Source organism: Ambystoma mexicanum, chromosome 10 (genome assembly GCF_040938575.1).
Source record: "Ambystoma mexicanum isolate Mex_15411 chromosome 10, UKY_AmexF1_1, whole genome shotgun sequence".
Taxonomy (NCBI): domain Eukaryota; kingdom Metazoa; phylum Chordata; class Amphibia; order Caudata; family Ambystomatidae; genus Ambystoma; species Ambystoma mexicanum.
The window spans coordinates 677,313,793-677,341,692 of record NC_090932.1 but is presented as its reverse complement, the minus strand read 5'-3'; the positions used below and the strand labels follow the sequence as shown (position 1 = coordinate 677,341,692).

Genomic DNA, 27,900 nt, shown 5'->3' with positions numbered 1-27,900 from the left:
CCTCCTCGACCTTCTCATCCTCCGTAAGCGGCCAGCTCCGTGAAAGGGCATCTGCTAATCCGTTCTGAGTTCCTGGTATGTAAGTAATCCGGAAGTCGAAAGTGGAAAAGTAGTATGCCCACCTGGCATGCCGGCAATTGCGACACTCCATCTGCTGGATTACCCGCAAATTCCTATGATCTGTTCGGATAATGAATGGGTAAGTAGCTCCTTGTAATAGGTGCCTCCACTCCTCATAAGCCATTCTCATGGCCAACAACTCTCTTTCTAGGACCGAGTTGTTCCGTTCACTGGATGTGAAAGTCCGAGAATAGTAGGCGATGGAACGTTCTTGGTCTTTCTGGTCCTCTTGTAAGAGTACAGCTCCCATCACTCCACTTGAGGCATCCGTCTCTATGATGAAAGGTTTAAACTGGTCAGGCTGAATCAATATCGGAGCAGTAGTGAATAGACCCTTAAGTCTAGTAAGGGCTTCTTGCGCCTCCGAGTTCCATTTGAAAGTACTTCCCTTCTTGAGGAGAGAGGTTAGTGGTAGAACGATTTCAGAAAAATGGGGAATAAAGCAGCGACAAAAATTTGCCAAACCAAGAAATCTTTGAACCGCCTTGACTGAAGATGGTTTAGGCCACCTGAGAATGGCCTTCACCTTGTCGGTGTCCATTCACACCGCTGTGGAGGATAGAATGAATCCCAGGTAATGAACCTCAGAAACTTTGAAAATGCACTTTTCAGGCTTAGCGTAGAGGTGATTCTCTTTTAGTCTCCGTAACACCTCCTTGACCTGAATCCGATGCTCCGCTAGGGTGGTAGTAAAGATGAGGATATCGTCTAGATAGACGACAACCGAGACATTGAGCATATCGGCAAACATACCATCCAGAAATCTTTGGAACACCGTTGGGGCATTGACTAAGCCGAAAGGCATCACACAATACTCAAATAACCCCAGCAGCGTTCTGAAGGCAGTCTTCCATTCATCACCGGACCTTATTCTTAACAGGTGGTATGCCCCGCGAAGATCTATCTTAGAAAAGATCTGAGAATCCTTGACAGATTCCAGTATGTTCCTAATAAGGGGCATCGGGTATCTATCCCGGACTGTGATACTGTTGAGTCCCCTGTAATCTATGCAGGGGCGTAGCTCCTTAGTACCCCTCTTGGATACAAAAAACAAGGACGCTCCTCCAGATGACTTTGACCTTCTTATGAGACCATTCTCGAGATTGGAATCCAAATACTCCTTAAGAGCGATTCTTTCTTGTTGTGATAACAAGTACATACCACTAAAGGGTACGGGAGTCTGCTCCTTAAGATCTATGCCGCAATCCTCTGGACGATGAGGTGGAAGGAGCTTGGGTACCTTGTCTTCAAACACCTCAGGAAACTCCTTGTACTTATCTGGAATAGAGGAAACTGAGACACATGACTGTCCTATCCGGAGTGCGGTGAGAACCTCTACCTTGGGCTTCCTGAAACAATGTGCCTCACAATAGCTAGAATTGAAACGTAGCTTGTTAGACCACCAGTCTATGCAGGGATTGTGTTGGCGTAACCAAGAAATGCCAAGTATTAACGGAAAGTGGGCTGCCCTAATAACATCAAAGACAATGTCCTCAATATGGCTACCCATAGTGATCTGTAGAGGATGGGTTTCCATTGTTATTGGTCCTGAAGAGAGAGCCCGCCCGTCTACTCCTTCGACTGGTATCCTTTTTGTCTTGGAGCAGAATTCTTCTTTTCTTGGCCCATGTCACATCAATGAAGTTGCCTCCTGCGCCGCAGTCCAACATTGCCAACGCAGGAATAGTGATACCTGAAGCGTTGGCAAGAGATACCTGTAATACCATCAGTCGGTTGTCCTCTATTCCTTCCTTTCCGGTTCTGGTTGTATTGCAAGGGCTTGAGCCGTCTTCCCCGTTATCTCCCTTGCATAGATACGAGGTTGTACGTTTCCCTGGCGTCTGGAAGGTATTTCAGTGCATTCCTTAAGTTGATGCTTCGATGATCCACAATACATGCACAAGTTTAACTCTCGTCGGTGCCTTCTTTCTTCAGAAGTTAGTGGACCTCTTGTTGCCCCTATTTGCATCGGCTCTTCCGTAGAGGAATGATCCTTAGACGCAGCAGGAGCGTGATAAACTGGGGTATGTCCTCGACCTCTTCTTCTTTCATTCCGTCTTTCATTGAGTCTAAACTCTATCCGAAGAGCTAGTGTAACCAGCTCGGGAAATGTCTCTAATCGAGCTACCCATGCTAGCTCGTCTTTTATCTCCTCGTGTAGCCCCCTGCGAAAAATGGTCTGTTGGGCCGTGTCTGGCCATGCTGCCATGGCAGCCAGATCTTGAAATCGAGCTACATATGACTGGACATCCTGATTTCCCTGTTTGACATCCAGAAAAGCTTCATAAGTAGAGTACTTCACCTCTGGTCTTTCAAATCGTGACTTAACGTTTCGCACAAACAATTCGTAGTCATTAACCGATGGATCATCAGCGGTTACCAGTGGTGTTGCCCACGCCAGGGCACTACCTGTCAGGTTAGCAACCAGAAAGCCTACTCGAGCTCTGCCAGTCTCAAAAGACTTCCTCTTGAAAGAAAAATACTCCTGACAGGCATCAAGGAATTCCTTCATTCCTTTTGGATTACCATCATACTTATTGAGAGAAAAGGGCATAGGAGGCAGTTCGCTTCTTATCTCTTCTGTGGCTTGTTGGCTCAGGGCCTGGTTTTCCGTCTGGAGAGTTTGCATGTCTACTCGTAGATTTTGAATAGCGTTGAACATCTCCTGAAATTGCTCTAAAGAAGCCATGGTTCCTTCTTGGCGTTGTATACGGTCATGCAGCTCAATAACTTTCACTTCCCTCCTTAACTCCTCCTCACCTCTCTCTTCTGTTGAATCTGTGGACAGTTCAGTCTCCTTCTTGCGGTTCTTTCTTGTCTTCTTCTCTTTTATTCTTCTTGTGATGCAAATAGGGGCATGGCTCCTCAGAGGCCGTCGTGACCGGAAGGAACCAGGTCCCGGAGACCCCTGAGAGGAGCCAGTCCTAAAACAGGGAAAAGGCCGATTGGCAGAAAAAACCCTCCGGGTGATGTCTCTTCCTCTTTGAAGATTGGTAGGTATGAGATCCGAAAGTAGAATGTTATGGTTGTTCGAAAAACAAGGAAACTGTCCTATCCTGCTCTTCGCTATGGAGAGGCAAATAACAGGACCAAGTAGTATGGCTGTAGGAGTCTCTGGTACAAAGAGTAGTACTGCGGTGAAAAGCCGCTTACGGCAGACTGCAGCCTAGATCCCCGCTGCCTGACTGAGATGGAGTTCAGCCGTTGAAATCCGCTGCCTGGTGTGAGAGGATGCAGCCAGGCGGAAATCCGCTGGCTGGTGAGAGTGGACGAAGCCAGGCGGAAGGTAAGGTATCTAACCCATAGAAAAGGAAAAAGGCGTTTGCGAGATGCGTGGTTTCGACAGTGAAATTAACAAGGCTAAGAGAGCAAGGAAGAAAAGATAAGAAGGTAGCCGTTAGCAGAGGTACGATCAAAAGGAAGTAGGAACGGAAACAGGAGGAGAAACGGTAGTATAGAAAGTAATAGAAAAGTGAAAGGAGAACCCTTACCTCCTCCGTGTAGGCTTGACAGCCCTCGATATACCCGCACCCGGAAAGCGAAAGACACCTAGAGAGTGATCGAAAGACAACAAAACTAGGGAAGAAAGAAAATCAGGAATTCGGAAGCAATTCGGCTCAGAACAGGGAGCAAGTGTTAGAAGTTTCTTGAGAGAAAAAACGACGATACAACGCATCGGTGTACTGATCCGTGTGACGTATATACATGCGGTTGCCATCTTGAAATGAAAGCATAGACCACTGAATGGCCCTTCTTGCTCCATTTTAGGTGTGTCTCCATCTGTTCCATACCTTCCTTGACTGATGCATTACACCTACCCCTATCTTGATGATTGGCTTGTCAGAGCTTGTTCTTCCGAACAGGCTCAGGAACATCTCAGTCAGACTTGCCACTTCCTCGACAGGCTGGGCTTCTCCCTGAATTTCAAGAAGTCCCACTTGACACCTTCTGAGAACCTTCAGTTTCTTGGATCTGTCCTGAATTTGTCCTCCGGAGGGGGCGGAGGGCAGGGGGAGCCTCGCCCCCTGAGTGGAGGGCTCAACATCTTTTGCAGACGGTCCAAAAGTTTCAAAGTGCCCTATATCTTCTGGCCTTCGATTTCCTGAGGTTGCTTGGCCTCATGGCAACCTGCGTTTTCCTGGTGCCAGAAAGCCGTTTGAGAATGAGGTCCCTACAGTAGGCCCTCAGATCCCAGTGGTCACAGTTCTCCTGCAGATTGACGGACCTTCTTCAGATCCCGAACAAGGTCGCACAGGATCTCCTGTGGTGGGCCTATCGGGAAAATGTGATGTACAACTCTTTTGCCAACCATGGCCGTAGATGACAATTTTGACAGATGCTTCCCTCACAGGGAGGAAAGCCCACATGAACAACCTTTCAATCAGTGGTCGTTAATCTCTGTCGGAGTCCAATCTTCACATGAACCTTTTAGAGCTGAGAGCAATCAGACTAGCGCTGATGACTTTTCTGCCTTCTGTACGGGGAAGACTGTCCTAATAATGATGGACAACAGATTGGCCATGTATTACCTCAACAAAAAGGGGCCTTCAGGGTCACTACCACTGTGCAGAGAGGCAATGCAGCTCTGGTTCTGGGCACTACAAGAAGGAATCTCTCTACTGGCAGCTCACTTAGTAGGTGAAGAAAATGTAGCGGCAAACGCTCTGAGCAGGCAGAGCACTGTCTTCCACGAGTGGAAGTTGGCTCAGGAAGTCCTTCTAGAGATCTTCGCCCTTTGGGGAACCGCTCAAGTGGATCTGTTTGCTTTCAGTGTCAACAGGAAGTGCAACCTATTCTGCTCCAGGGAATTTCCTCAGAGAGGTGCTCTAGGGCATGCATTCGTAGTGTACTGGGAATTTCCCCTCCTGTATGTGTTCCCGCTAGTCCCTGTCATTCCTCATATCATCAGGAGGTTGAGGAAGTTCTGAAAATCCATGATCCTGATTGTTCCGGGTTGGGGCAGGTGAACGTGGCACCCTTCTAGAGATGGCAATCTGCCCTCCAATTTGTCTTCCCCCCTAAGAGAGGATCTGCTCTCGCAAGAGGGAGTTTGCATTCTTCACCCAGAAATCAGGACTCTGAACCTTCATGCCTGGTTTCTGAAAGGATACAATACAAAGATTGGAACCTTCCGGAAGATGTAATGGAGGTGTTGCTTTCAACCAGAAGGCCATCAGAATAATCTCTGTATCGCTGCCGCTGCAACAAATATTGCAGCTGGTGCAGGGATAAGAGTATTGACACTTTTTTACATGCAAAACTTCTTCTGTATTGTCATTCTTACTTCATCTCGCCCATCAGGGGCTTCAGGTTTCCACTGTAAAGGTTTATTTGGCTGTGCTTTCTGTTTTTAAGCATTCGCCGTATCAGGCTTCCTATTTTAAAGTCCCTATAGTGATTCAGTTCTTGAAAGAACTGACTAACATCTTTCCCCCATTTATTGTACCGGTATGGACTTGAATTTGTTAAGGTTTTTAATGGGAACACCTTTTGAACCCTTACATTCTTGTCCACTCAGGATGTTAACCCTTAATACTGTTTTTCTAACTGGTATTACATCGGCCTGTAGAGTCAGTGAGCTTCATGCTCTTTCTTCTAAACCACCATTTACTACCTTTTTTAGGGATAAGGTGGTTCTAAGTGTGCGTCCTCTTTTTGTTTTTGCTAAAGTTAGTGTCAGAGTTCCATTTGCCTCAAAAGATTGTGATGCCTGCTTTTTACCTGCCTCCTCTTCTAAGCTTTTATATTTCTAGAATGGCCAGAATCAGGCAAGATGACCAGCTCTTTGTGGGCTTTTCGGGTCGCATTTTGGGACAAGCCATCACCAAACAAACCATCTCTCGCTGGAGAATTTTATGCATCTCGGAATGCTATAAGTTGGCTGACAAAGATCGATCCGATGGTCTAAGAGCGTATTCCACCTGAAGAATGGCTACTGTGAGGGGTCAGTAATGTGAGGGGCATAACTGCTTGTAGATTTCTCAAAATATGCCATTTTATTAAGGAAATGATATAAAGAAAATTCCTTGCTGGCCCTACTCTATAGAGGAATTCCATGCCTCGTCTAACAGCTAAGGGAACATTCTCTAGCATGGGATCACTGGCCTCAAACTAAACAGACATATACAGAACATATATAGCAATGGTTTACTGTGAAAAACCGAAAACATGATCCGATAAATGTTTTACTAAAAAATATCCATCGAAAAAATATCACTGCATTTTTTTTATTTTTTTATTTAGGGGCTTTAACCCCCAAACCTCTGTTTCCTTGTGTTTTTAACCTCACCACTACTGCCTCCCCACTAGTTTTAACGCCTTGCTCCCCTGGCCCCCATATATATATATATAAAACATTTTCATTCTGTTTTTTTCTATGGATTTGCTTCGGTTAAAAAAAAATTGAAAAAACATTTCTAGTAAAATCATGGGATACCCATACACACAGTGTATGAATGGCCTTCCCCTGTCCGGGGTAAGAGAAGATCCCTTACCCAGTATTCAAAGTCAGCTCAAAATGTTCAACCAAGCAAACAGGTTTTGAACCAGCTCTTGATAGTACCAAATGAAAAATAAAAGTTCATCAAACAAAAATCCACTGCTAACTAATCTTTGATCCTGGAGGAAAGATGCACTTCCAACTTCTAGAAAAGAAATGGCAGCAATGGTAATCCTCCTTTATGTTAGAGCGTCATTTCTTCCAGATAGTTTGCCACAGTTCAAAAGAAGGTATAATATTCCTAACTGTCAACAACATACAGTTAGTACCTTGTTATGTACAACTTTACATTGGTATATTTGTCAGGATGTTTTCTTTGTGCTGCTACTTCCACTTCAACAACCATACTTCTACTGTTGGTACCATGAGAACAGTCACCTTTGTCCCACAGTACTTTACTGGTTCACACCACTTCAAGTTTACATCTGCTGACAACTCATTATACCAACACTGTTTAAGTACTACTACCACCGCTCAGTACTTTGAATAGTTAGGCAGGTTTTGACAAGACTCTTCATCCTCTTCAGGTAGGGAAGGCACTCTTCCTTTAATGACGTTCTCAAAGGGGCAGCCTCTTTGCCTCTTCTGTCTGTCTGCCACAATAACAACCTGGTTCTGCCCACAAGTCTCACTTCTCCTTGGTTTCAGTAGTCTTTTGGTACCACATGTAGGGTCTACTTCAGAATGTATTTCACAAGCACTTATTTCCCCTTGCCCTGCTTTACTCTCACCTGTCTGTTTGTTTTCAGCCCCAAGTAATTACCCAAAAGCGTTGGTGCCACTCTCTCCGCTTCAGGTAATACTGGCACACTTGTATTTTATGGCACTTGAGGGTTAACAACAGTGCAGCTGGCTTCCTCTTTAACTCTTGGAAAGGTTGGTTTCACTATACAAAGGAGGTGCCTCTTGGCTTGGCCAATGCCTGTTCTTCTCTTCAGTAGTTTAAACTCTTTACTTCGTAAGAACAGAAAGAATGTCACTTTTGGATACAATATGAGATTCAGTCTCTTAGTTGAAAACACAATAAGGCACACACCACCTCTCTTTAAAGTAGATTTCCAAGTTTAAAGATGAAGAGAATTCTATTTCTGTATAACGGCAAATGATAAAGTTCTGACTTCCTTTGGGAATCACAATTAGGCACGCCGATCTCATTTTTATGTAGTTTTCTGTCAGGATTAGGTATTCGGTAATGGTTTAGAAAGCGTTCCCTCTTCTTAAGGGACACTCGACCACTGCCTTTATACGGCAACTGCCTTTAAGTAGTTCAACAATGAACTTCATTCGGGTGGCGCTGTGGAGCAGCCCAAGATGGCTGCCTAGCCACTGAGCTCCGTGTGGGATCGGTGGAAATCCGCTTACATCTGCGGCCACAGCGTGCGTTTCGTTCCTGTTTTTTGCAGTGCCGCTGCCCTACATCACTGTGCTGCCGCCAGGAGAGCTCCGGCTGTTCTTCGTCCCTGGGGAGCCCCGGACTGGGCCTTCTGCTGGTGCGGCCCTCTTCATCGCAGAGGCCGCGGCGCTGACTCGGATCCCGCCCCCGCCTCTCGGCCCGCCTGCCCCTCCTGGCGCTCTGTTGGGCGGACTGCGGCCCGATCGCGCTCCTTGGGACTCCGCGGTGAGCCGGTGGTCTGCGGCTGGGGCCGTCGCCGGAGCGCGCCCCGGCCTCGCCCGCCCGCCCATCCGGCTGTGGACCTTCGTCGCCGTCCCCCGCAGGGTGTCGCGGCTCCTGGGGAGCGTGGAGCGGCTCCCCCCGAGGTGAGGAGTGGCTGCCCGTGCCAACTTGGTCCCCTCCAGGGGAGGGATCGATTTGCCCCCCTTCCTCCCCCCGCTGCTCCCCTGTTCATCCTTCCGGGGGGGGCGGGCGGACTGCGGCCCGACCTGACCCTATATTGTGTGGCGCGCTGCGGCGGCCTCGTCCGGGCGAGCCCCGGCACCCAACATCTCCCGACTGGCTCCGCTCCCCGGTGGCGTGGAGCGGCCACCTGCTTGCGTCCTGTTGGGGGCGGTACAGGGACCCCTCCCTGGAGAACTCACACCTGGCCCTGCGCCCCTCGACGTAGGTTCTGCCCAGGGCGCGCACCTCTTGCCCCAGCAGCCTGGTAGACACTGGCTCCAAACCCCTGTGTGACTCTGGTGTTTCAGCGGGGTGGCAGGCGGGATAACAACTAGTAAGTCATATCCCGCTCCCTCATCTGTGCCGCGACGCCACCCCCCGGATCCTTCTACTGATGCGGCTGACCCTGTGGTCTTAGCACCTTCTCATTGACAGTCCCTGGAACCACCTTACACCGCCGTACCAGTTGACCCCTGCCTACTCGTGCCCCTCCTGGGCCCTGCTCACATCTCGGCTGGAATAATCCCAACATCTACAGTCTGCACCCCTGACCTGGGACCATACTCTTCCCCCCTGTGGCTGGGCCCTCTGTCTGCGTTGTCCGTGGACCTATAACAACAATGCCTGGCAAGGTCAAGGGGAACCATAAAGGGGGTGCCATGGACAGATTCGCTAAAGCTGTCCCGAGGGGAGAGGCGGAGCAGGACTCGCCCATCCAGGATGATCTGGAAGTTGACCATCACCCCACTCCCGCACCCCCAGACCTGACCACGCTTATGGAATCGATGGCCAAAAACTTTGCGTCTTTTCATGAGAAATTAGACGACATCAATGCCAATGTTGCCTCCCTAAAAACGCGGATGGATCAGGCGGGGACCAGAATCAGCGACGCTGAAAATCGTATATCTACCAATGAGGACGAAATACATGCACTACAGGACACAGTGGCGTCCCTGTCACGTGACATGCGCAGTGTGAAAGCGAAGTGCGACGACCTTGAATCGCGCTCTCGCAGAAATAATCTGCGGATCGTCGGTGTCCCTGAGAATGCCCTCAGGGGCCGCATGGAAGACGCTGTGGAATCCCTGCTTAAGGACCTCCTGGGCAACCCAGTCCTGTCCCCATACTTTACCGTTGAGCGCGCTCATCGGGCTCTGTCACCGAGGCCCAAACCGGGCGACATCCCAAGACCCATTATAGCCAGGATCCTCAACTATCGGGACAGAGACCTCATCCTCCGGCTGTCACGAGAGAAAGGAGACCTGCGCCTCGAATCTCATACTATAAGGATCTTCCCGGACTTCTCAATAGCGGTCCAGCAGGAGAGGCGTCAGTTCATCGGAGTTAAAAAGCTGCTCAGAGAACGTAACGTTCCGTATGCCATCCTGTTCCCGGCTCGCCTCAAAATCACACATAATGGGAAACTTTATTTCTTCACTGTTGCAGAGGAGGCTGTGAAATTCATTGAGATGCACCTACCGCTCCCCAACCCAGCGGGGGCCCCGGTTGATGAGGGGTGATGAGTGGTAACTCAGGCCGGTCACTATTTCTCCATCAGGAACATCCGTCACCTTGAACGTGCATATGGAAACAGCACACTACAGATCCATCGCATCAGGCTCCCCCAGCGCCTGACCGGGCTGAGACTAGACCCAACCACGGCGGACAATGCTCCCCCTGCGGCTCGGAACATCGTATTGTCTACGAACCCTAGAACTTCCTTCATTCTGGTCTCTCCCGCAAAGCTCTGCTGGACATGGGCTCCTGTCTTTAGATCCGCTCATCGCAGAACCTACTCACGACAGCCTTGTCTGTCCTACATCTTTGTCTAAGAACCGCCCACACGGCTACAGCACACCTCGCTGCAATGGCAACGGTTTTGGTTTATTGGTTGTCACTGCTTCGGTGCCCCTGTTGGGCACAGAATGGGCCTTATCCCTGTTGGATTTCGCCCTCCGAACTCCACCCCTCGGGGAGAATCGGACCTGTTGGTGACACATTTTTTTGGGGGCAAGGGATTTACACTGCAAGTTGGGGGTGGGCAGTGAGGGCGGGGGGAGGTATGGGTTGTTACACGGGAAATGTTTTAGAAAAAGGCAGTGGCGGAATGGCAGGGCGATACACACCGGCTCACCTATATTTGTGCATGCTCACTCTTTTATTTGAAATTCAACAAATTTCGTGGGATGTACATTAAAACCGTAGAGATGCATGTAATTGTCTCAATCACAATCACCCTGGGATCGGGGGTTCTGGGGACAGAGTTTGCGGCACACGGAGGGGGACACTGGTGCGAGTATCACCTAGTGGGAGATTGTCCTCCATGGGTATTGTGTTTAGTGATATTCTTGTCTGATGCGCTAAGATGTCAGTGACGATAATGTCATGGAATGTCCGAGGCCTAAGTAATTACACCAAGGGCCGCAGGATCATGGCTTATGCCAATAGACACGGCTGCAAGGTACTGCTCCTGCAAGAGACACACTCCACTGGTCCACTGGCCAGAAGCATTGCGCCTACCTGGGGACCCCACAGATATTTTACTTCTTATTCCACACGCGCCAGAGGAGTCCTAACATTGATCCACAAGTCTCCTAAGTTTGTCCTCCATAGGAGCTATATAGATCCTTGTGGAAGATACATTGTGCTGTACTGCGCCATTGCCAATAGAGATTACCTGCTCGTAAATACTTATGGCCCCAACGTCGACTCCCCCGAATTTATTGACCAGGTGGTCTCCATACTGCTGGGATACACGGATGTGCAAATCGTCTGGGGCGGGGATATGAACTTTATCCTGGACACCTCCCTAGACAGGACTGGCATAGCGCCCAGGCCCCCGTCGGGCGCAGCGCGCAGACTCCTGTCCCATTGCAAGACACTTGACATTCATGACGCATGGAGAGCTCTACATCCGTCAACACGGGAATACACCTTCTACTCATCGGTCCACGACAGTTCGTCCAGGATCGATCTATTCCTACTATCTGGTCCTATGCTAGGTAGGGTTTCCAAGACATGTATACTCGCTCGCACACTATCTGATCACTCACCGATCCTGTTGTCTGTTGACATGGGCATGCCAGCCCCCACTATTAACACATGGCGCTTTAAATCTGCTGCCCTACAGGACATAGTTTTTAGAGCAGACATACTTGCAGATATCCAGTCCTACTTTGACAACAACTCACCACAGGACACCACCCGGGGGATCCGCTGGGACGCCTTCAAAGTCTTCATTAGGGGGGCGTCCATCTCTAGGGAGTCGGGGGTACTCAAATCCATAAGAACCACCCTATCACGTACTGAAACTAAGCTACGTGACCTGGAACGGGCCCACCCGGCCTCCGTTGACCCTGGTATACTCTCCCAGATTAGTGAAGAACTCAAGATCTTCAATGAACAGGCAATCAGGGAAGTGCAGTACTTCAGTCGTCCACAGGCTGCACGGAAATACGGTGAGGGAGATAGACCCGGCAAGACACTCGCTGCCCTGGCCAGGGGGGAATGGGGCCAAGCCCACATTACCAGTGTTAAGGATAATCATGGAACGACTCAGTGGTCCGACCAGGACATACTGGAGGTCTTCACAAGCTTCTATTCCAAACTATACTCTCAACCCCCTGAACATAGCGAATCCCATATGCGCGAGCTTTTAGACCAGATACCCACCACTATCATCTCCCCGGCAACGAGAGAACAGTTGGACTCCCCCATTACACTAGATGAGATAGTGGAAGCCATATCAAGTCTCCCGAAGGGGAAAGCGCCGGGCCCCGACGGGCTTACGGCTGAATTCTTTCAGGAGCATGTGGCCATTTTGGGACCCGAATTGCTAGAGGTATGGAATGAGGCCCTCCAGCTGGGATGCCTTCCCTCGTCTCTACGTGAAGCCGTTATTACGGTCCTCCTCAAGCCTGGCAAACCAGCAGATGACTGTGGTTCGTATCGGCCCCTATCACTCATGAACTTGGATACGAAAATCTTTGCCAAGGTGCTCGCCAATCGTTTCATTCCTATTATGTCATACATGGTACATGAGGACCAATCCGGCTTTGTCCCTGGTAGATCCACATCGCACAATATTAGACGGCTCCTTAACGTCATGGCTCGCATCAGTCAAAACGTGTGTGCGGTGGCGGTCACCTTGGACGCCCAGAAGGCCTTCGATATGGTGTCCTGGAAGTACATGTGGTTGGTCCTGGAAAACATGGGCGTCGGACCCGGGATGATCGCATACATCAAACTATTATACACATCCCCAGTCGCCAGGGTTCGCGTCAACTCCCAAACATCTGCCTTGTTTCCTCTCTCTCGTGGCACCCGACAGGGCTGCCCGTTTTCCCCGATCCTGTTTGCCCTTGCCATCGAGCCCATGGCGGACTATGTCAGGGAGCGCCACTCATGCAAAGGGATACGCCTCCAGGGTACACCCGAAATTATCTCGCTCTACGCTGACGACATCCTGCTTTTCGTCAGGAGCCCAGATCTCCACCTTGACCCTCTCCTTCGGGACATCACTCGTATCGGAACATACTCAGGCTTTACTATCAACTACACCAAATCCGAAATTTTCCCCCTCACACACTCCACGCCCCAGCCGGCCACTGAATACCCACTCCGCTGGTCCCCCAACGGGATTAAATATCTGGGAGTTCAGGTGTCTTTGACCAAGGAGACTCTCTTGACTAGCAATTACCTAGCAGTGGCAGAATTAGCCGAAACCAAGATTGCGCGCTGGCGCCCTCTCCCGTTGTCACTTGCTGGGCGGTTATCACTGGTTAAGATGATACTGCTTCCCAAATTATTGTACACATTCACAAATGTTCCCATATGGCCTGGCAGGAAATACTTCACTGATCTGCACAGGCTATGTGCGCAGTTCCTGTGGCACTCCGGTGCTGTGCGGAAAAAGTGGGGGGATATGACTCTGCCCTACGACAGAGGCGGGTTCACGGCCCCTGACCTGATGCGATACTGGATAGCAGCGCAGGCACAATTTGCCACTTACTGGTACCCCGGACCCTCCCCTCGCCCGCACGTCAAGCTTGAAAACCTTGCTGCCTCCGGCGCCAATATCATGACTCTAATTTTACATCGTCGGTACGTACCTGACTCACCTATAGATCCAGTCCAGACCACACTATCAGCCTGGGGGCGGTTGTTTGCTGCAGGCTCCGCGGAACACCCATACTATAAGTGGCTCCCCGCCTGGCAGCTCCCCGGGCTGGAACCCACGAATGACATAGCTCTGGCGCGTCACTGGCGGTCCCTAGGATACCTGGCCCTAACTGACTTCTATCCGGATGGGGTGTTTATAACACCACAGACTTGGAAGCCATCCCACGCTGGTACACCGCTGGAACTGCTGCAATACTACAGACTCCGAGCAGCGTTCCGGACCGCTTGGCCTGTGTTCCCTAACGAACCCCCTGACCATCCCGCTGTTGCCTATATCGCCAACTCTGGCGGGGCCCGAGGGGTAGTTTCATCGCTATATAAACTCCAGCTCACAGCTGCCACACCACCGCCCTTACGGGCCCGGGACGACTGGGCCTCTGAACTGGGGGTTGACATTACAGACCATCTGTGGGGTAAATTGTGTTCCCATACCGGCAAGGTATCCCTGAATTTCCGGTACCGAACAATACAATACAAATTGCTGAATAGGCTATACTATACCACGCGTAGACTCTCCAAGTTTGCCCGCTCTGAGATGCGGCTCTGCCCCCGCTGCGGAGCGGAAGACGCTGGCCATCTCCACATGTTTTGGGACTGCCCCCAACTTGCCCCATTCTGGGATGAGATCTTTAAAACACTGTCCGAAATTTGCGATGTGACGATTGAGCCTGACCCGATGGGGGTGTTGTTCGGAGTGTGGGGTGATGAAGGGGTCAGAGGGGAGGCCAAACTCTTGAATATATGTTGTATAATAGCCAAAAAATGTATCCTGCAAAATTGGAAATGTGCTGCTCCTCCCACCTTTCAGAAATGGCTGAATCTACTGACCTGGTCCCGAAACTGTGAGGAAGATTATATTACTACTCTCCCATTCCGTTCCCGGCCAAAAAACATTTGGACTGCCTTCAACAGTTATCTTAACGGTCTTGATGTCCCCTCCTCTGGTGTTGGTTCTCCCTAAGTCTCCACTGTTATGTACGGAATTCTCTGCAACACTGTCTTGCTTTCCTCATCTTGGGGGTCATCCCTCGCTGCCTATGTACATCCCCATGTATTACATTTGTCTTGCACTGTTATATCATAATCGGCCTAATGTGTGTGTATGTCATCTACCACTGCCAGCAAAAATAAAAGTTAAAAAAAAAAAAAACAATGAACTTCATTCAATTTAGCTCTCATGCAAATGTGAGTTCTTTCACAGTATACACGAATGCTACATTTTCATTGTGAACAGTACTTTGAATACAATGAACCGCTTCTACTCGCATGAAGTCATACGTGACTCCATTAGTTGTTGGACACAGTTACCGGTAAGGCTTGAGCAAAGTGTTAGAACGCCGTGCTTCACTGACAGGCTTCTCAGACACTTGGTTTGCAGTTTTCACTGTTTTCCCGACTTCCACTTATACTGCTTCTGGCTCGCTGGGGACCCACACCGTTCTCCTGCACGGGTGTCTCCAGTCTGGCCACTTCAATTGGGAGTTCCTTTTCCTCCGAGAACCTCGGCTTGCCTCTTGCTTCTGGCCTCAGTCCCCTGCATGTTCACAGCTCTGCAATCAAAGCAACAAGGTTCACATGGGGAAAACGTAGTCTCCTGCACATTTTACATTGCGCAGCTCCTGCATTTCAGATTTTGGGAGAACAGGACTCTCAGAACTTGCAGGAGAAATCTGCCTCTACATTGCCGCGTCCCTCTTGTGCTCCCTCTTTCATGTGAATTGCTAGCGTTGTGCTCCTTCTTTTCTTCTTCTGCTACAGTTTGCCTTCCAGCTCTCGTTCCAGCTCCTTCTACTCCTTCTTTTTTCCTGAGGGGGCCTTTTATGCCTCCCAGGTTTAGTAACAATTTTCAGGAGGTGGCTATTAAGCTCAGATGCCTGACTACTGCAATGGCCACTAGGCTTAATTGCCTGACTGCTACATCTGGATGCCTCTTCAGCCCTCTTCCTTGTCCCAGTACCTCTGGGATTCTGATGCTTGTAGTCCCCTTCAATAACATTAAGTTCTTCCACTTCTACATTATTTGTAAGGGGAGATTGAATTCCCTTAAAGCTTTTAATAGAGGGATTATGAAAATTAGCTATTACAGAGGAAGATGGTTTAATAAAGACATCTCCATACTCCTTGGGATACCATAAAAGGACCTTTCTATCGGTATAGCTTGCTCTGATTTTATAACCTTTGGGTTCACAACCCAAGATCTAATATGAGGTTTGAGACATTAAAATGACGACAAGCCGTTACCTCTTAGGTATATTAGGAAGAGTCTTCCGATCGGAGGAAAAATACTGTGCCTCATCCCACTGAATCTCCTCACCACCCTGGGCCCTGTCTCCTCCCGGGTCATCCTCCTGCAGTACAACACCCACAGGGTTGGGACCAGGAAGCGTCTGCCTTTAGGAGACTTTAGGAAGGATTTCAGTGGGGGATCCATAGGATTCTTCACACTACTTCTTCGGCTCTTGAGAGAGGGTGTCTGTACAGGACATGTTTAGTGTGGCAACTTGGTTCTCTTTGCACACTTCTATTGCCTGGATACTATGTCATGTAAGGAGGTAACATTTAACAAGGCTGTGCTCCACAGCCTTAATCAGCAGCACATTCTCTATTCCCACCTCCTTCAACCTACTGCTTTGGGAGTCTATCAAAGATGAGGAATACGTGGGAGGAAACAATCCATTTGAAGAACAAATTACTTACCCCTTGTAATGTTCTTTGGGCTCTATGTTCATCCCACATCCCCCTTCCTATAGGACCCCTCTCCTTAATGAGTCCTTGTCTCCAGCAGACCTTGAAGGGTTCACCCTTGAATCACTTTGGGCCCAAAAAGTAACTTGTGTGCCTCGAACACATAGGGCCTGATTCAGAGGTGTGTGTTCTAATGGAAAAGTGTTGTGAAACACATTTCCATGAAGACCTGCATTCCGATGTATTACAGGAGTGGTGGCAATAAACAAAGCCTGCCACTCCTGCAAAGCCCTGATACAGTCTTTGCCAACCCCTTGCATGCAAGCACTGTATTCAGAGGCCAGAACACCCTTCCTGCACCAGCCAAAAGTGGTGTACATTAACTGTACCCTGGCAGATGCCGGTAATCTCCACAGCACACTTTCTCCCATTATGTACATAGCATTTCTCAGACTGCAGCACCACTTTTCTAGTTCAATGAAAGTTTAAGAAAATGTTTTTGAATTAGAAGTGTGGCCGTCTTTTGAGTAATGCTTGCTATGCCAATGGAACACATGTTCCCCCCGCAAAGATAGATTTGAGCAGCTTTTGCTGCTGGAAGGCACATTTCAGCTCCAATATTTCCACACATCTCGGAATGATGGTGTTGGAAACTGGAGGGAAGAATGGCAGCACTCCACACTATATTTAGCACAGGCTTTGAATCCGACCCAGAGTGTATATTTTAATAAAACAATACATATTTTACTTATACCAGAGAGATGTTTAAACTGATTGATTTTCTTATGCCTTTGTTTTAATTAATTCTTAGGCAGTGTCGATAGTGGTTTGTACTAACACTGCATGATTAGAGGCATTAAACTGCAAAACTGCACATTTTACAGATTTCGATGGGACAGATGCTGCAGGACTTCGGAAAATTCCTCGGGATGTTCCTTCTCGTCCTGTTTTCATTCACAATTGGCTTGACGCAGCTCTATGACAAAGGCTTCGAGAGGCACCAGGAAAAAGACTGTGAAGGGATATTTTGTGAACAGCAAAGCAACGACACGTTTCACTCGTGAGTTTTTTGCATCAGAAATTGGTATTTAAAAAATTGCAAAGGTAATGCAATCAAGTCATGTACATCAACAAATGCAATATATATATATATATATATATATATATATATATATATATATATATATATATATATATATATATATATATCACACTGTTAAAGGGACGTTATGGTTACAAGTAAAACCGAAAAACCCTTGAAATTAGCTAGCTATGGTACGCTAAGCAACCATAACTCACGCCACCTCAGTGCACTGCTAAGACTAACACCCAGGACATCAAAGATGACATCACAATTGTCATTGATGACATCACTGATGACCTTGCATATGAAATGAATTGTGTTAAAAAATCTCTAAAAGGGATTATGTTTATAATATTAGTAATAAGATGTGAGGGGTGATCGAGAGATCCATCATGAAGTACTTAATGTATTATAGAATGTGCTCATCTCAACAAAACATAATATTGGAGTGTTGTTGTTAAACAGGACCCTAATCATACATGCACATAGGCAATGGTTGCAGCATGTACTATAGAAGGCAATATTTTTAATTTGGTAATTTTGGATAGTAAAATAATGAATGATACCGTATCAGAGTTTTCAGTAATGATAAAGATGGAATAAATAGCTAATAGGTAATAGCTAATAATTGAAGACTTACTACATACTTGTGTTAGTACAAACAATACACATCAAGACATACAATGCATACAAATTCGAGGCACATACAAGGAAACTTAAGGAGGAAAGAAACAACACCACCAAAATATTGCAGTAACATTTGACTTTATCGTGAAGTACACAAATGATTTGTGTGTTTGAGGCTTGCTTATTTATACATATATATGTAACATGAACTGAGGCCACGTCCTAAGGAAAGTGCCTTAGCAGCATACAAGAACGTTAATGTGTCATATGTAACACTTTTTCATTTGTAAAATTGTGTCTATCAGGCGATTACCACCCGAGTTGCCAAAGTATTTTTCTTCCTACACCGGGATGCACGTGGCGACCGACTGTAGGAAGGAAAATCCTTTTCCTAGATGGCCACCATGGAAAGGGAAGGCGGGGCTCCGAACCTCTTCCCTTTCCATGGCTGCCTGCAGAAGGCGAAGAGAGAAGGAACAAGTTACTTACCTGTAACTGTTGTTCTCCAGCATGGGTCTGGCATGGATTCACATGCTCATGAATATTCCCCGTCAGGCCGGGAATCCTGGGTATAGAAAAAATCAGTATCAGTTTTGTTTCTGATCTGTCTTTCTCTGTTTGTCTCTGGGTCATACTGCCCCCAGCCAATGACTACCCTCTCCCTAAGCCCCGCCCCCGGCAGCCATCCTCAGATTTGGTAGCCCGTGAAGTGGCAGTATGACCAAGTGAAGAGCCGCAGAGGGGTAGGCAGGAGGGTTTGCATGTGAATCCATGCCAGACCCATGCTGGAGAACAACAGTTACAGGTAAGTAACTTGTTCCTTCTCCAGCATGGGGTCTGGCATGGATTCACATGCTCATGAATATAAGAATACATAGCAGTATACACATGCACAACCACGGGAGGTGGCAAAAGGCTCAATATCAAGCAATACAACAACTCAACATTAAGCAACTCTTACCTCCTCATCAGGCTCACCTTAGGCGAACAGGTTGCGCAGCACTGCCTGGCCGACTCTGGGCTCCTCCCTGGAATCCCGGTCGACGCAGTAGAATCTCGTGAAGGTGTGCGTCGACCTCCACGTAGCAGCCCTGCAGATGTCGAGCAGGGGCACACCAAACAGGAACGCCGTAGTAGCAGCGATCGCTCTGGTCGAATGGGCTCTCGGACGGCCTGGCAACGGTCGGTTTGCCAACCGGTGATAGTGCATGATGCAGCCGGAGAGCCATCTGGAAATGGAAGTCTTCGAGAGAGCCTTCCCTTGATTCACAGGTCCAAAGTTCACAAACAGCTGTGATGTCTTCCGAAAACACTTAGTGCGGTCCACGTAGAACTTCAGCGCTCTAGCTACATCCAGCGAGTGCAGAGTCCTCTCAGCCGGCGACAAAGGCGACGGGAAGAAAACTGGCAACACCAAGGGCTCGTTGAGGTGGAAGTCCGACGGCACCTTGGGCATGAAGAAGGGGTGCGTCCTTAGCACCACCCTCGTGTCGTGAAAAGTCCAGTATGGAGGCTTGCAAGACAGGGCCTGGATCTCTCCCACTCGTTGTGCAGAGGTGATGGTCACGAGGAATGCTGTGTTCCACGACAGAAACTTCAACGGCACTGAATGCATAGGCTCGAATGGGGCCCCCATGAGCTTAGTCAGCACCACGTTGAGCTCCCACGCCGGGGCAGGGGCCTTCACCGGCGGGAATGATCGGAACAGTCCTTTCATAAATTCCTTCACCAGTCGATGAGACCACAAGGATGCCTGTCCTGCAGTTCTGGTGTAACGTGAGACGGCAGCTAGATGTACCTTGATGGAAGCGTGAGACAGGCCAGCCTTGGCCAAGGACAATAGGTATGGCAATACTTGAGGGGCCGTAATCCGCAGAGGGTTAATCTTCTGTGCACGGCACCAGACAGAGAACCTCTTCCATTTCTGTCCGTAGCACTTGAGAGTTGAGGATGCCCTGGCCTTTGCAAGAACCTCTCTGCAGTCGGCTGGGATGTCGTATCCTCCAAACTCTAGTGCTGCAGGAGCCAAGCCTGCAAGTTCAGCGACTCTGGTTCGTGATGAAGAATGGTGCCTCCTTCTCTGGAGAGAAGATCCGCGTCCGTCGGCAGCTTGACTGGTGTGGACGCTGAAAAGTCCAGAAGGTCCGGGAACCAGATCTGCCTCGGCCACGCCGGTGCGATGAGGATCATCCTGCACCGGGACCTCTTGAGCTGGTTGACGAGCTGGAGTAGCAACGGCGGGAACGCATAAAGGAACAGGCCGTCCCAAGGGAACGAGAAAGCATCGCCCATGCTCGTCGGTTGGGGAAATCTGCTGGCGAACCTCCGGCACTTGGAGTTCGCCGCCGTCGCAAAGAGATCGATCTGGGGTTCGCCCCATCGTCGGAATAGTCAGTCCACTTGATCCTGGCGCAGTTCCCACTGGTGGCACGAGCGGAGCTCTCTGCTGAGTGAGTCGGCGATGGTGTTTTTTATCCCTGCCAGATGAAAGGGTACCAGAAACATCCCTTGAGCGACGGCCCAATGCCACAGATCCTGGGCTTCCTTGGATAGGGCAGGGGATCTGGTTCCGCCCTGCTTCCGAATGTAAAACATCGTGGTGGTGTTGTCGGTGAAGATCCTCACCACCTTGCCCTGGAGGGACGGAAGGAAGGACCCGAGGGTCCAGAACACTGCATGGAGCTCCAAGATGTTGATGTGGAGAGTGTTCTCCTCCGGGAGCCAAAGGCCTCTCGCGTGGAGACCCCCGGTGTGCGCTCCCCAACCTTCCAGGGAGGCATCCGTCGTCACCGTCACCTGGTGGGCTGGGGCTAGGAAACCTGTTCCCGCCGTCAGATGAGAGCGGACACCCCACCATCGTATCGCCTGACGGAACGCTTAGTCGAGCGGGATCCTGTCCTCGAAGCTGCCCGTCGTCTGGATCCAGTGGGCGTCGAGGAATTCTTGCAAGGGCTGCATCCGAAGTCTGCAGTGGCGCACCAGATAAATGCAGGAGGACATCATTCCGAGGAGGGACTTGATAGACCTCACTCTGGCCACGTCCGTGGCCAACAGACGTTGCACCTTTCCCAGGATGGTCCTTATCCTCTCCTCTGACGGTGAGGCCCGCGCATCACTGTCGAGCTGTGCTCCCAGAAACAGGGCGACTTGCGACGGGACCAGGTGGGATTTTGGAAAGTTGATGGAGAACCCCAGGTCCGTGAGCAGCTGGACGGTCTTCGCAGTGTGTTCCATGGCGAGCTCCCTTGTCCTTGCCCGTATGAGCCAGTCGTCCAGGTAGGGGTAGACGTGGATCCCCTGCAGGCGCAGCCGCGCCGCCACCGGTGCTAGGCACTTGGTGAACACCCTGGGCGCCGATTTTAATCCGAACGGGAGGGCCTTGAACTGGATGTATTTGTTCAGTCGTCGCAGGTCCAGGATGGGACGCCATCCTCCTGTCTTCTTCTTTACGAGGAAGTATCTTGAGTAAACTCCGGAGCCCCGAACCCTCTTTGGAACGAGCTCGATGGCACCTTTCCTGAGCATCGCCCTTACTTCCAACAGCAGTTGAGGGACGTGATTTTCCTTCCTGGCCACGGGAGGAATGCGGGGGCACCTCTTGTGGAACTCGAGGGCGTGCACCAGGGCCAGGGCGTCCAGCACCCAACGGTCGGTGGAGATGGACTCCCACACGCCGACGAACTTCGTCAGCCGGCCTCCCACGGGGGTGCTTCGGCGGGGGCCCGACCCGACGGTCAGTTCAATCTTGCTTGGAGGCCGCTTTGCCTCCTTGACCACCTTGGCGACGACGGCGGGATCCACCTGACTTGCCGCGTCCCCTGTAGGCCTCCTGCGACGAAGATCTTGCCACTTGACGGTATGTAGAGGAGCTGCTGCCGGCTCCCTTGGAGGCACCCTGTCTGCCTCCGGAGCTCCGAAAGGACGGCCGTCGCTGTTGGAGCACACCCAGTGCACGGGCCGTCTCCGTGTCCGTCTTGATCGCCTGAAGGGACTCATCAACCGCCTTGCCAAAAAGGTTGTTCCCATCGAAGAGCATGTCCAAAACTTTGGTCTGTACGTCCTGGCGGAAATCCGTCGCCTTGAGCCATCCTCGTCGTCTCAGGCAAACGCCGTTGCCCAACTGACAGAAACCGGTGTCGGCAATGTCCGTAGCCACCGTAATAGCGTGGTCTGAGGCAATCTCACCTTCCTGTAAGATTTCCAGGGCCTCAGTCCTCTTGGCGTCCGGAAGGAAGTCCAACAGAGGGGCGATCTTGAACCATAACTCCCTGTCGAAGCGGGCTACGATGGCCAGGGCGTTGGCCGCCTTGATGGTCGTCGCTGCAGATGAGATGACCTGTTGTCCCATCTCATCCAGCTTCCTACCCTCGCCGTCCGGCGGGGAGGTTGAAGTCGAGGCCGATGCCCCCAAGCTTTCGTCTTGGCCGCCGCCGAAACGACCGAATCCGGGTTAGATTTCGCCCTAAGGCACAAGGAGGCAGCATCGGGGACCCGGTACTTCTTCTCGTACCGGTCCCTCTTCGCAGGAGCCGTGGCAGGGTTCTTGAGGAGGGCGAGCCCCTCATCCCAGATGTCATCAAGAAGCGGTACGGCGAGGACCATCTTCCTTTTAGCCTCGCGCCGTTGGTAAAGGAACCCTTCCTTCTTTTCTTCGGGGCAGAGCTGGAAAAGCTCGCATGCCCTGGAAATCATAGCATGGAAGGATCCAATCTCGTCAGGCGGCCTAGGATGCCTACGATGGAGGCCTAGGATGCGTCCTCCTCCTCTTAAGTGGTGGGCTCTCCAAAGGTCCTGGCTCCGGTTCCCCCGTCGGGGGAAGGGGCAACCTAGTCCTTATCTCCGAGCATAAGGACTGGATGGCTGACAAAATGGCCGCCGAGGTGTCCTGCGGCGCCGGAAACGACGGGAGCGAGGGCTCTTGAGGAGCCTCGTCTGCGTCGCCCTCGTCGGGATCCCTCCCGATGGGCTGGGCCTCCTCCACGACTTGGATGAGCTCCTCTTCAGAGGTCGCGTCCGTATCCACGACGGCCACCAAGCCCTCCCCCACCCTTTCCAACGAGTGCTTTGTGGGGGTCTTCTCGATGGGCCTGAAAGACGACTCCTTCCGCGGTGGCAGGGAGACTCTGGTACCTGAGGGCGCCTCCACTGGTGTAGCCTCCACAGGCTGAGCCAGGGCCACGGCGACATCCTCAATCGAGGTCTTAGCAGGGTGAATAAAGGCCAACGTCACCTTCTGTACGCCTGGGGCCTTCACCTTGGGGGGAGGATCCGAGCCTCGCTCCCCCTCTGCCGGAATCTTCGAGATCGACCGGGGCCTCTCCAGAAGCTTCGCCGGGTTCTCAGACTTCCTCTTACCCGAGCCAGAGCGTTGGCTCGTGGTCGATGGCGCCGGGGAGGAAGCGTCCTGCCTGGCAGCCAAGGAGCCCGACCGTTCGGCGCTCCCGGTGCCCGCGGACTCGCGGTGCTTAGCCTTTTGTTGGATCGCCGGAGCACCCTCACAGGACTTAGAAGACCGCTCAGACTTCTTTTTCTTCTTCTCGCCTGGCGGGCTCTTACCTTCCAACCAGTTGGCGAGACGGAGGTGGCGATCCTTCATGGTCCGCTCCGACATGTTCCCACAAAACGCGCAGTCCTTTTCCTTGTGCGTCTTGTCCTCATGGAGACAGTAGAGGCATAACAAATGCTCGTCCTCCTTGAAAACGTTCTGAAGCTGGCATCCAGGGCAGGTCCTGAACAGCTTCCCGGGCGTCAAGCTCCCTTTCTCCTGGACCATGTCCGGGGTAGGCCTCGGAACTTCTGGAATCCTCCAAAAGCGTAACTCAACGAAATCTTCACCCTTGAGGGGCGTAGAAACTCCGAAACGGATCCCCGTTGAACGGAAGTAGAAACGGTGGAGCTTGAGGCTCTATTTAACCGAAAAAATGAGAAAATCTCCTGAAAAAAGCGCGAAAAACGCAGCAAAAGCTCGAGAGCTACAGCACGAGGACTCCCAACACTTGAACGTGCGGTAAAAATCTGAGGATGGCTGCCGGGGGCGGGGCTTAGGGAGAGGACAGTCATTGGCTGGGGGCAGTATGACCCAGAGACCAGTGATTGGTTACTACTGAGAAAGACAGATCAGAAACGAAACTGATACTGATTTTTTCTATACCGAGGATTCCCGGCCTGACGACGGGGAATATTCATGACCATGTGAATCCATGCCAGACCCCATGCTGGAGAACCCTATGGCCATATTACCACAAGCCCATTTTATTTTCCCTTTAAAATGTATCCCAATTTCAAAGAACCTTACCACATAGCCGGTCCCTGGTGGACATGGCCACTTGTTCCCCATGAGCCATCCCTCGCGGTCATCTGGTAACTGCCCATGGCCACAGGCTATACCTCATTCACCAAAGGTATATCACTATTTTTTGTACCTACATATGTCTCTTGTCAAAAAATAACAGGAACACATTTGCAAAACCATGCTTTCACGCCCTTGCCAATGCTCCTTACACAAATTTGTTGGAAATCCACCTGTTAGGAAGAATTCTCATAAATGTGCTAATTCCCTTCACCTTAGAGACCACGAGCAAATTTGCTGGATTTTGAGGACTTGATTTTTTACCTGGAAAGAGTGTGAGCATTTTTTTCCACTCTTTCATGTATTTTGATGCATGTTTTACATTTGTGTTCTTTGACTTTGGAGTTTTAGGATAACTCCATAGGTATCCTTTGATGTGTTACCCAGCACCCTCAGTGCAGTGACACAGGGGTGTCTTTTTAGACTTCCCAAAGGTTTAAATACCTTCTCTGGGATAAACTACTGTTTCCCAGAGAATGTAAAGTGAAATTGACTTTACTAGTCTTTCCAAATTCTTAGACCCAGCACACACCATCTTACAATGGAGTGCTGGAGTGGTTAAAAGGAGAGTCTCTAGGACTGGAAAGCAGAGTCGACCACTGGAACGAAAGAACCAAAGACGAGCTGGAATAGGACGGCTGCTGCAACTCAAGGACCGTTGGTTTGCGCGGTGAAGCCCTGCTGCAGGTCCGAATTGCCAAACTCCATTCGACAGAGAAGCTCCTTCAAGGACGGCTTCTTCCTTTAGAGTTGGTGGGACCAATCAACTCAAAAGACTCGTGGATACCATTCTCAAGGCTCGTTAGGATTAACTAGGGAGAGGGACACTAGTTTGTGTTCTTGAATCTACAGCTACTGGAACTGAAGTGACTCCATTTTGTTTTGCTTTCTTTGACAATCCCGTGCTGTGCAGGAGTTCCCTGACGTCCTGCCTCTTCTGCTCCCGACTGAGGCTCAGGAACAGCGAGATCTGCAGGACCTGCCAGGAACCACGACTTCAGCAACATTTGTTTTCTTCATACAAAGGTACTGTGCCAACCCGATTGAGAGAACGCCACTCTCGCGGAGAAAGTTGGTGAAACTTTCCCAACTTACAGGCCCAATCTGCTTGTGACCCATCGTATGATCCTTTTTCGCCTAAACTACTTCTGATAACTTTTGCAAAGACTTTACCGTTTCATACCAGAACTGCTCTTTCCTATACAGAACACTAGCCCATTGACTTTGACCTGGCCTATTGACTTGAATTAACTCTTCTGGTGAACTGAAACTATTTGCACTGCCTAGGAAAGTATATGTGATCTATTCTACTTACTTTTGTCCTTTTTGCTCACTGCTAAGTAATTAAACTGCCATTTTGCTCCTATGTCAGGGGAGCTCAAACTGCCTCAAAAGCTTACAGTTTCGTATTGGAGTGTATTTGTTTATATTATTAATTTGCCTTCTTCTAGTGAAATATTTTCTAAATGATTGTGTAATAAATGAATAAGTGTTTTTACCAAGAAACCTTGAGTATAAGTGTTTACTTGAACCACTGTGATTGAAAGTCCTCTGTGTAACTACTTGTACTGCTCACATTCACTCTTTAGATGAGCCTGGCTGCACGGTGGTGGCGCGAGTTATGGTTGCTTAGTTTACCATAACTTGTGAATTTCTGAGGTTTTTCGGTTTTACTTGTAACCATAACGTCCCTTTAACAAAGTTTTTTCATTGAATTTCATAGGTTTTTATCAGTGCATGCTATTTTCCTACAACTTACTAAGATCATACTTAGCAACACTTCTGTCAGTGTATGTTTCACCTTAAAACACTGCCATTTCCCACCTTCTGGCATCATTTTTAACTCTTCCATACACTTTTTGAAACTTCCTCCACAGTTTTTGCATCTGTCGATGTCCGCAAACGTCTTGATATTATCACAGACCTGCCGGACAGTGCCACATTACCATGCGCTCGTACGCAGCATGATGACGTATCTGCGAAGGCGCCCGCACTTAGGAATTGGGTCCATGCTTGGAAGACTGTTTGGAACTGCATTTTTTGACTGATCTAGGAACTTTTAAGCTCAAAATGTACCCTTGCACAGCTCCTACATCTATACTTACTCATTAACCATTATCAATCTAGTGCAAAGCACATACTTGGAAGAATATTAGTAAAACTGCTATTTCTCTTAAAAATGGCATCAGATATTGCCTTCCCCCCCTTCCCAAAAGCCAGAACCACCACCAGCTGGAGGACCTACACAACAGAAAAAGCGCAGTACTTCCAAAGACAATGAAGAGGACCAAGAAGATGAGGTAGAGGACGTGCCTACCTCTAGCACCCCGAGAGAATCATGGGTGTGGAAGTTCTTTACCACTGTTAGGAGTGTACCAAAGGCTCAAGATACCAAAGTGAAATGCACAAAGCGGGAACCCAGAGTGCTAAAAAATGTTCTTCCTACGGCGGGACGCCTGCGGCAAACCGCTGTAGGAAGGACAATCCTTTTCCAAGATTGCCACCATGGAAAGAGAAGGCGGTACTCCGTACAGAGCCCCTCTTCCCTTTCTATGGTAGCCTTCAGAACCCTATGACCATATTACCACGAGCACATTTATTTTCCCTTTCAAAACTGTCCTACTTTCGAATAACTTTACCACATAGCCGGTCCCAGGTGCACATGGCCACTTTAACGCCATTTTTTCGTCTGCCACAGGGGATAACAGCCCGGCAGCCCAAGTTATCGGCCCAAGCAAAGTGTGTCTGTGTGCGCCCTGATGTCTGTGGACTTTAGCATGATTGTAAATAAATAAATAAATACTGAGGACTCTGGACCATTACCTTCCATTGCAGCCCCTGCAATCGGGGATAAAGGCCATTAGCAACCCTGGTTCCCAAAGCGGGAAGCCCGGATGCTAAAAAATAGATTTCTTTTCCTACAGTAGGAAGGACAATGCTTTTCCAAGAGGGCCACCATGGATAGAGAAGGCGGGGCACCGTACAGAGCCCCTCTTCCCTTTATATGGCAGCCTACAGAACCCTATGACCATATTACCACAAGCACATTTTTTTCCCCTTTGAAACCTATCCTACTTTCGAATTACCACACAGCCGCTCCCAGGTGGACATAGCCACTTTAACACCATTTTATGTCCTTCGCGGTCATGGCCAGTAGCCAGATTGTCCGTGTCATAACCTTATGCCATGACCCAGACAATCTGGCCACAGGCTATACCTCAGTCACCAAAGGTATGTAACAATTTTTTGTACCTACATTATGACACTTGTCAAAAAATAAAACACGGGCACATTTGCAAAACCATGCTTTAATGTCCTTGCCAATGCGCCTCACGAGTTTGCTCGAAATCCACCCATGTTTTATTTTTTCAAAAGTGTCAAAATGTATGCACATACAATAGTCATATAACTTAGCCCCCACTTTACAAAATCTATTCAGTCTTTAAACAAACATTGAAGGTTGGGTCTATAATCTTTCTCAAAGGTTTTGTCTACATTCGTCAAATACCAACAAAGTT

The 27,900-nt window shown here is 49.5% G+C and overlaps 1 protein-coding gene across 2 annotated transcripts in view; it reads left to right on the top strand.

Annotated features, from left to right (window-relative positions):
- Positions 1–27,900, top strand: part of TRPC1 (transient receptor potential cation channel subfamily C member 1) — a 489,142-nt gene that overhangs the window by 316,415 nt on the left and 144,827 nt on the right. For both annotated transcript variants that reach the window (XM_069618262.1, XM_069618263.1), the window contains exon 10: positions 17,207–17,382. In XM_069618262.1, the coding sequence (XP_069474363.1) occupies positions 17,207–17,382 (176 nt within the window). The remainder of the gene's footprint in view (positions 1–17,206; positions 17,383–27,900) is intronic.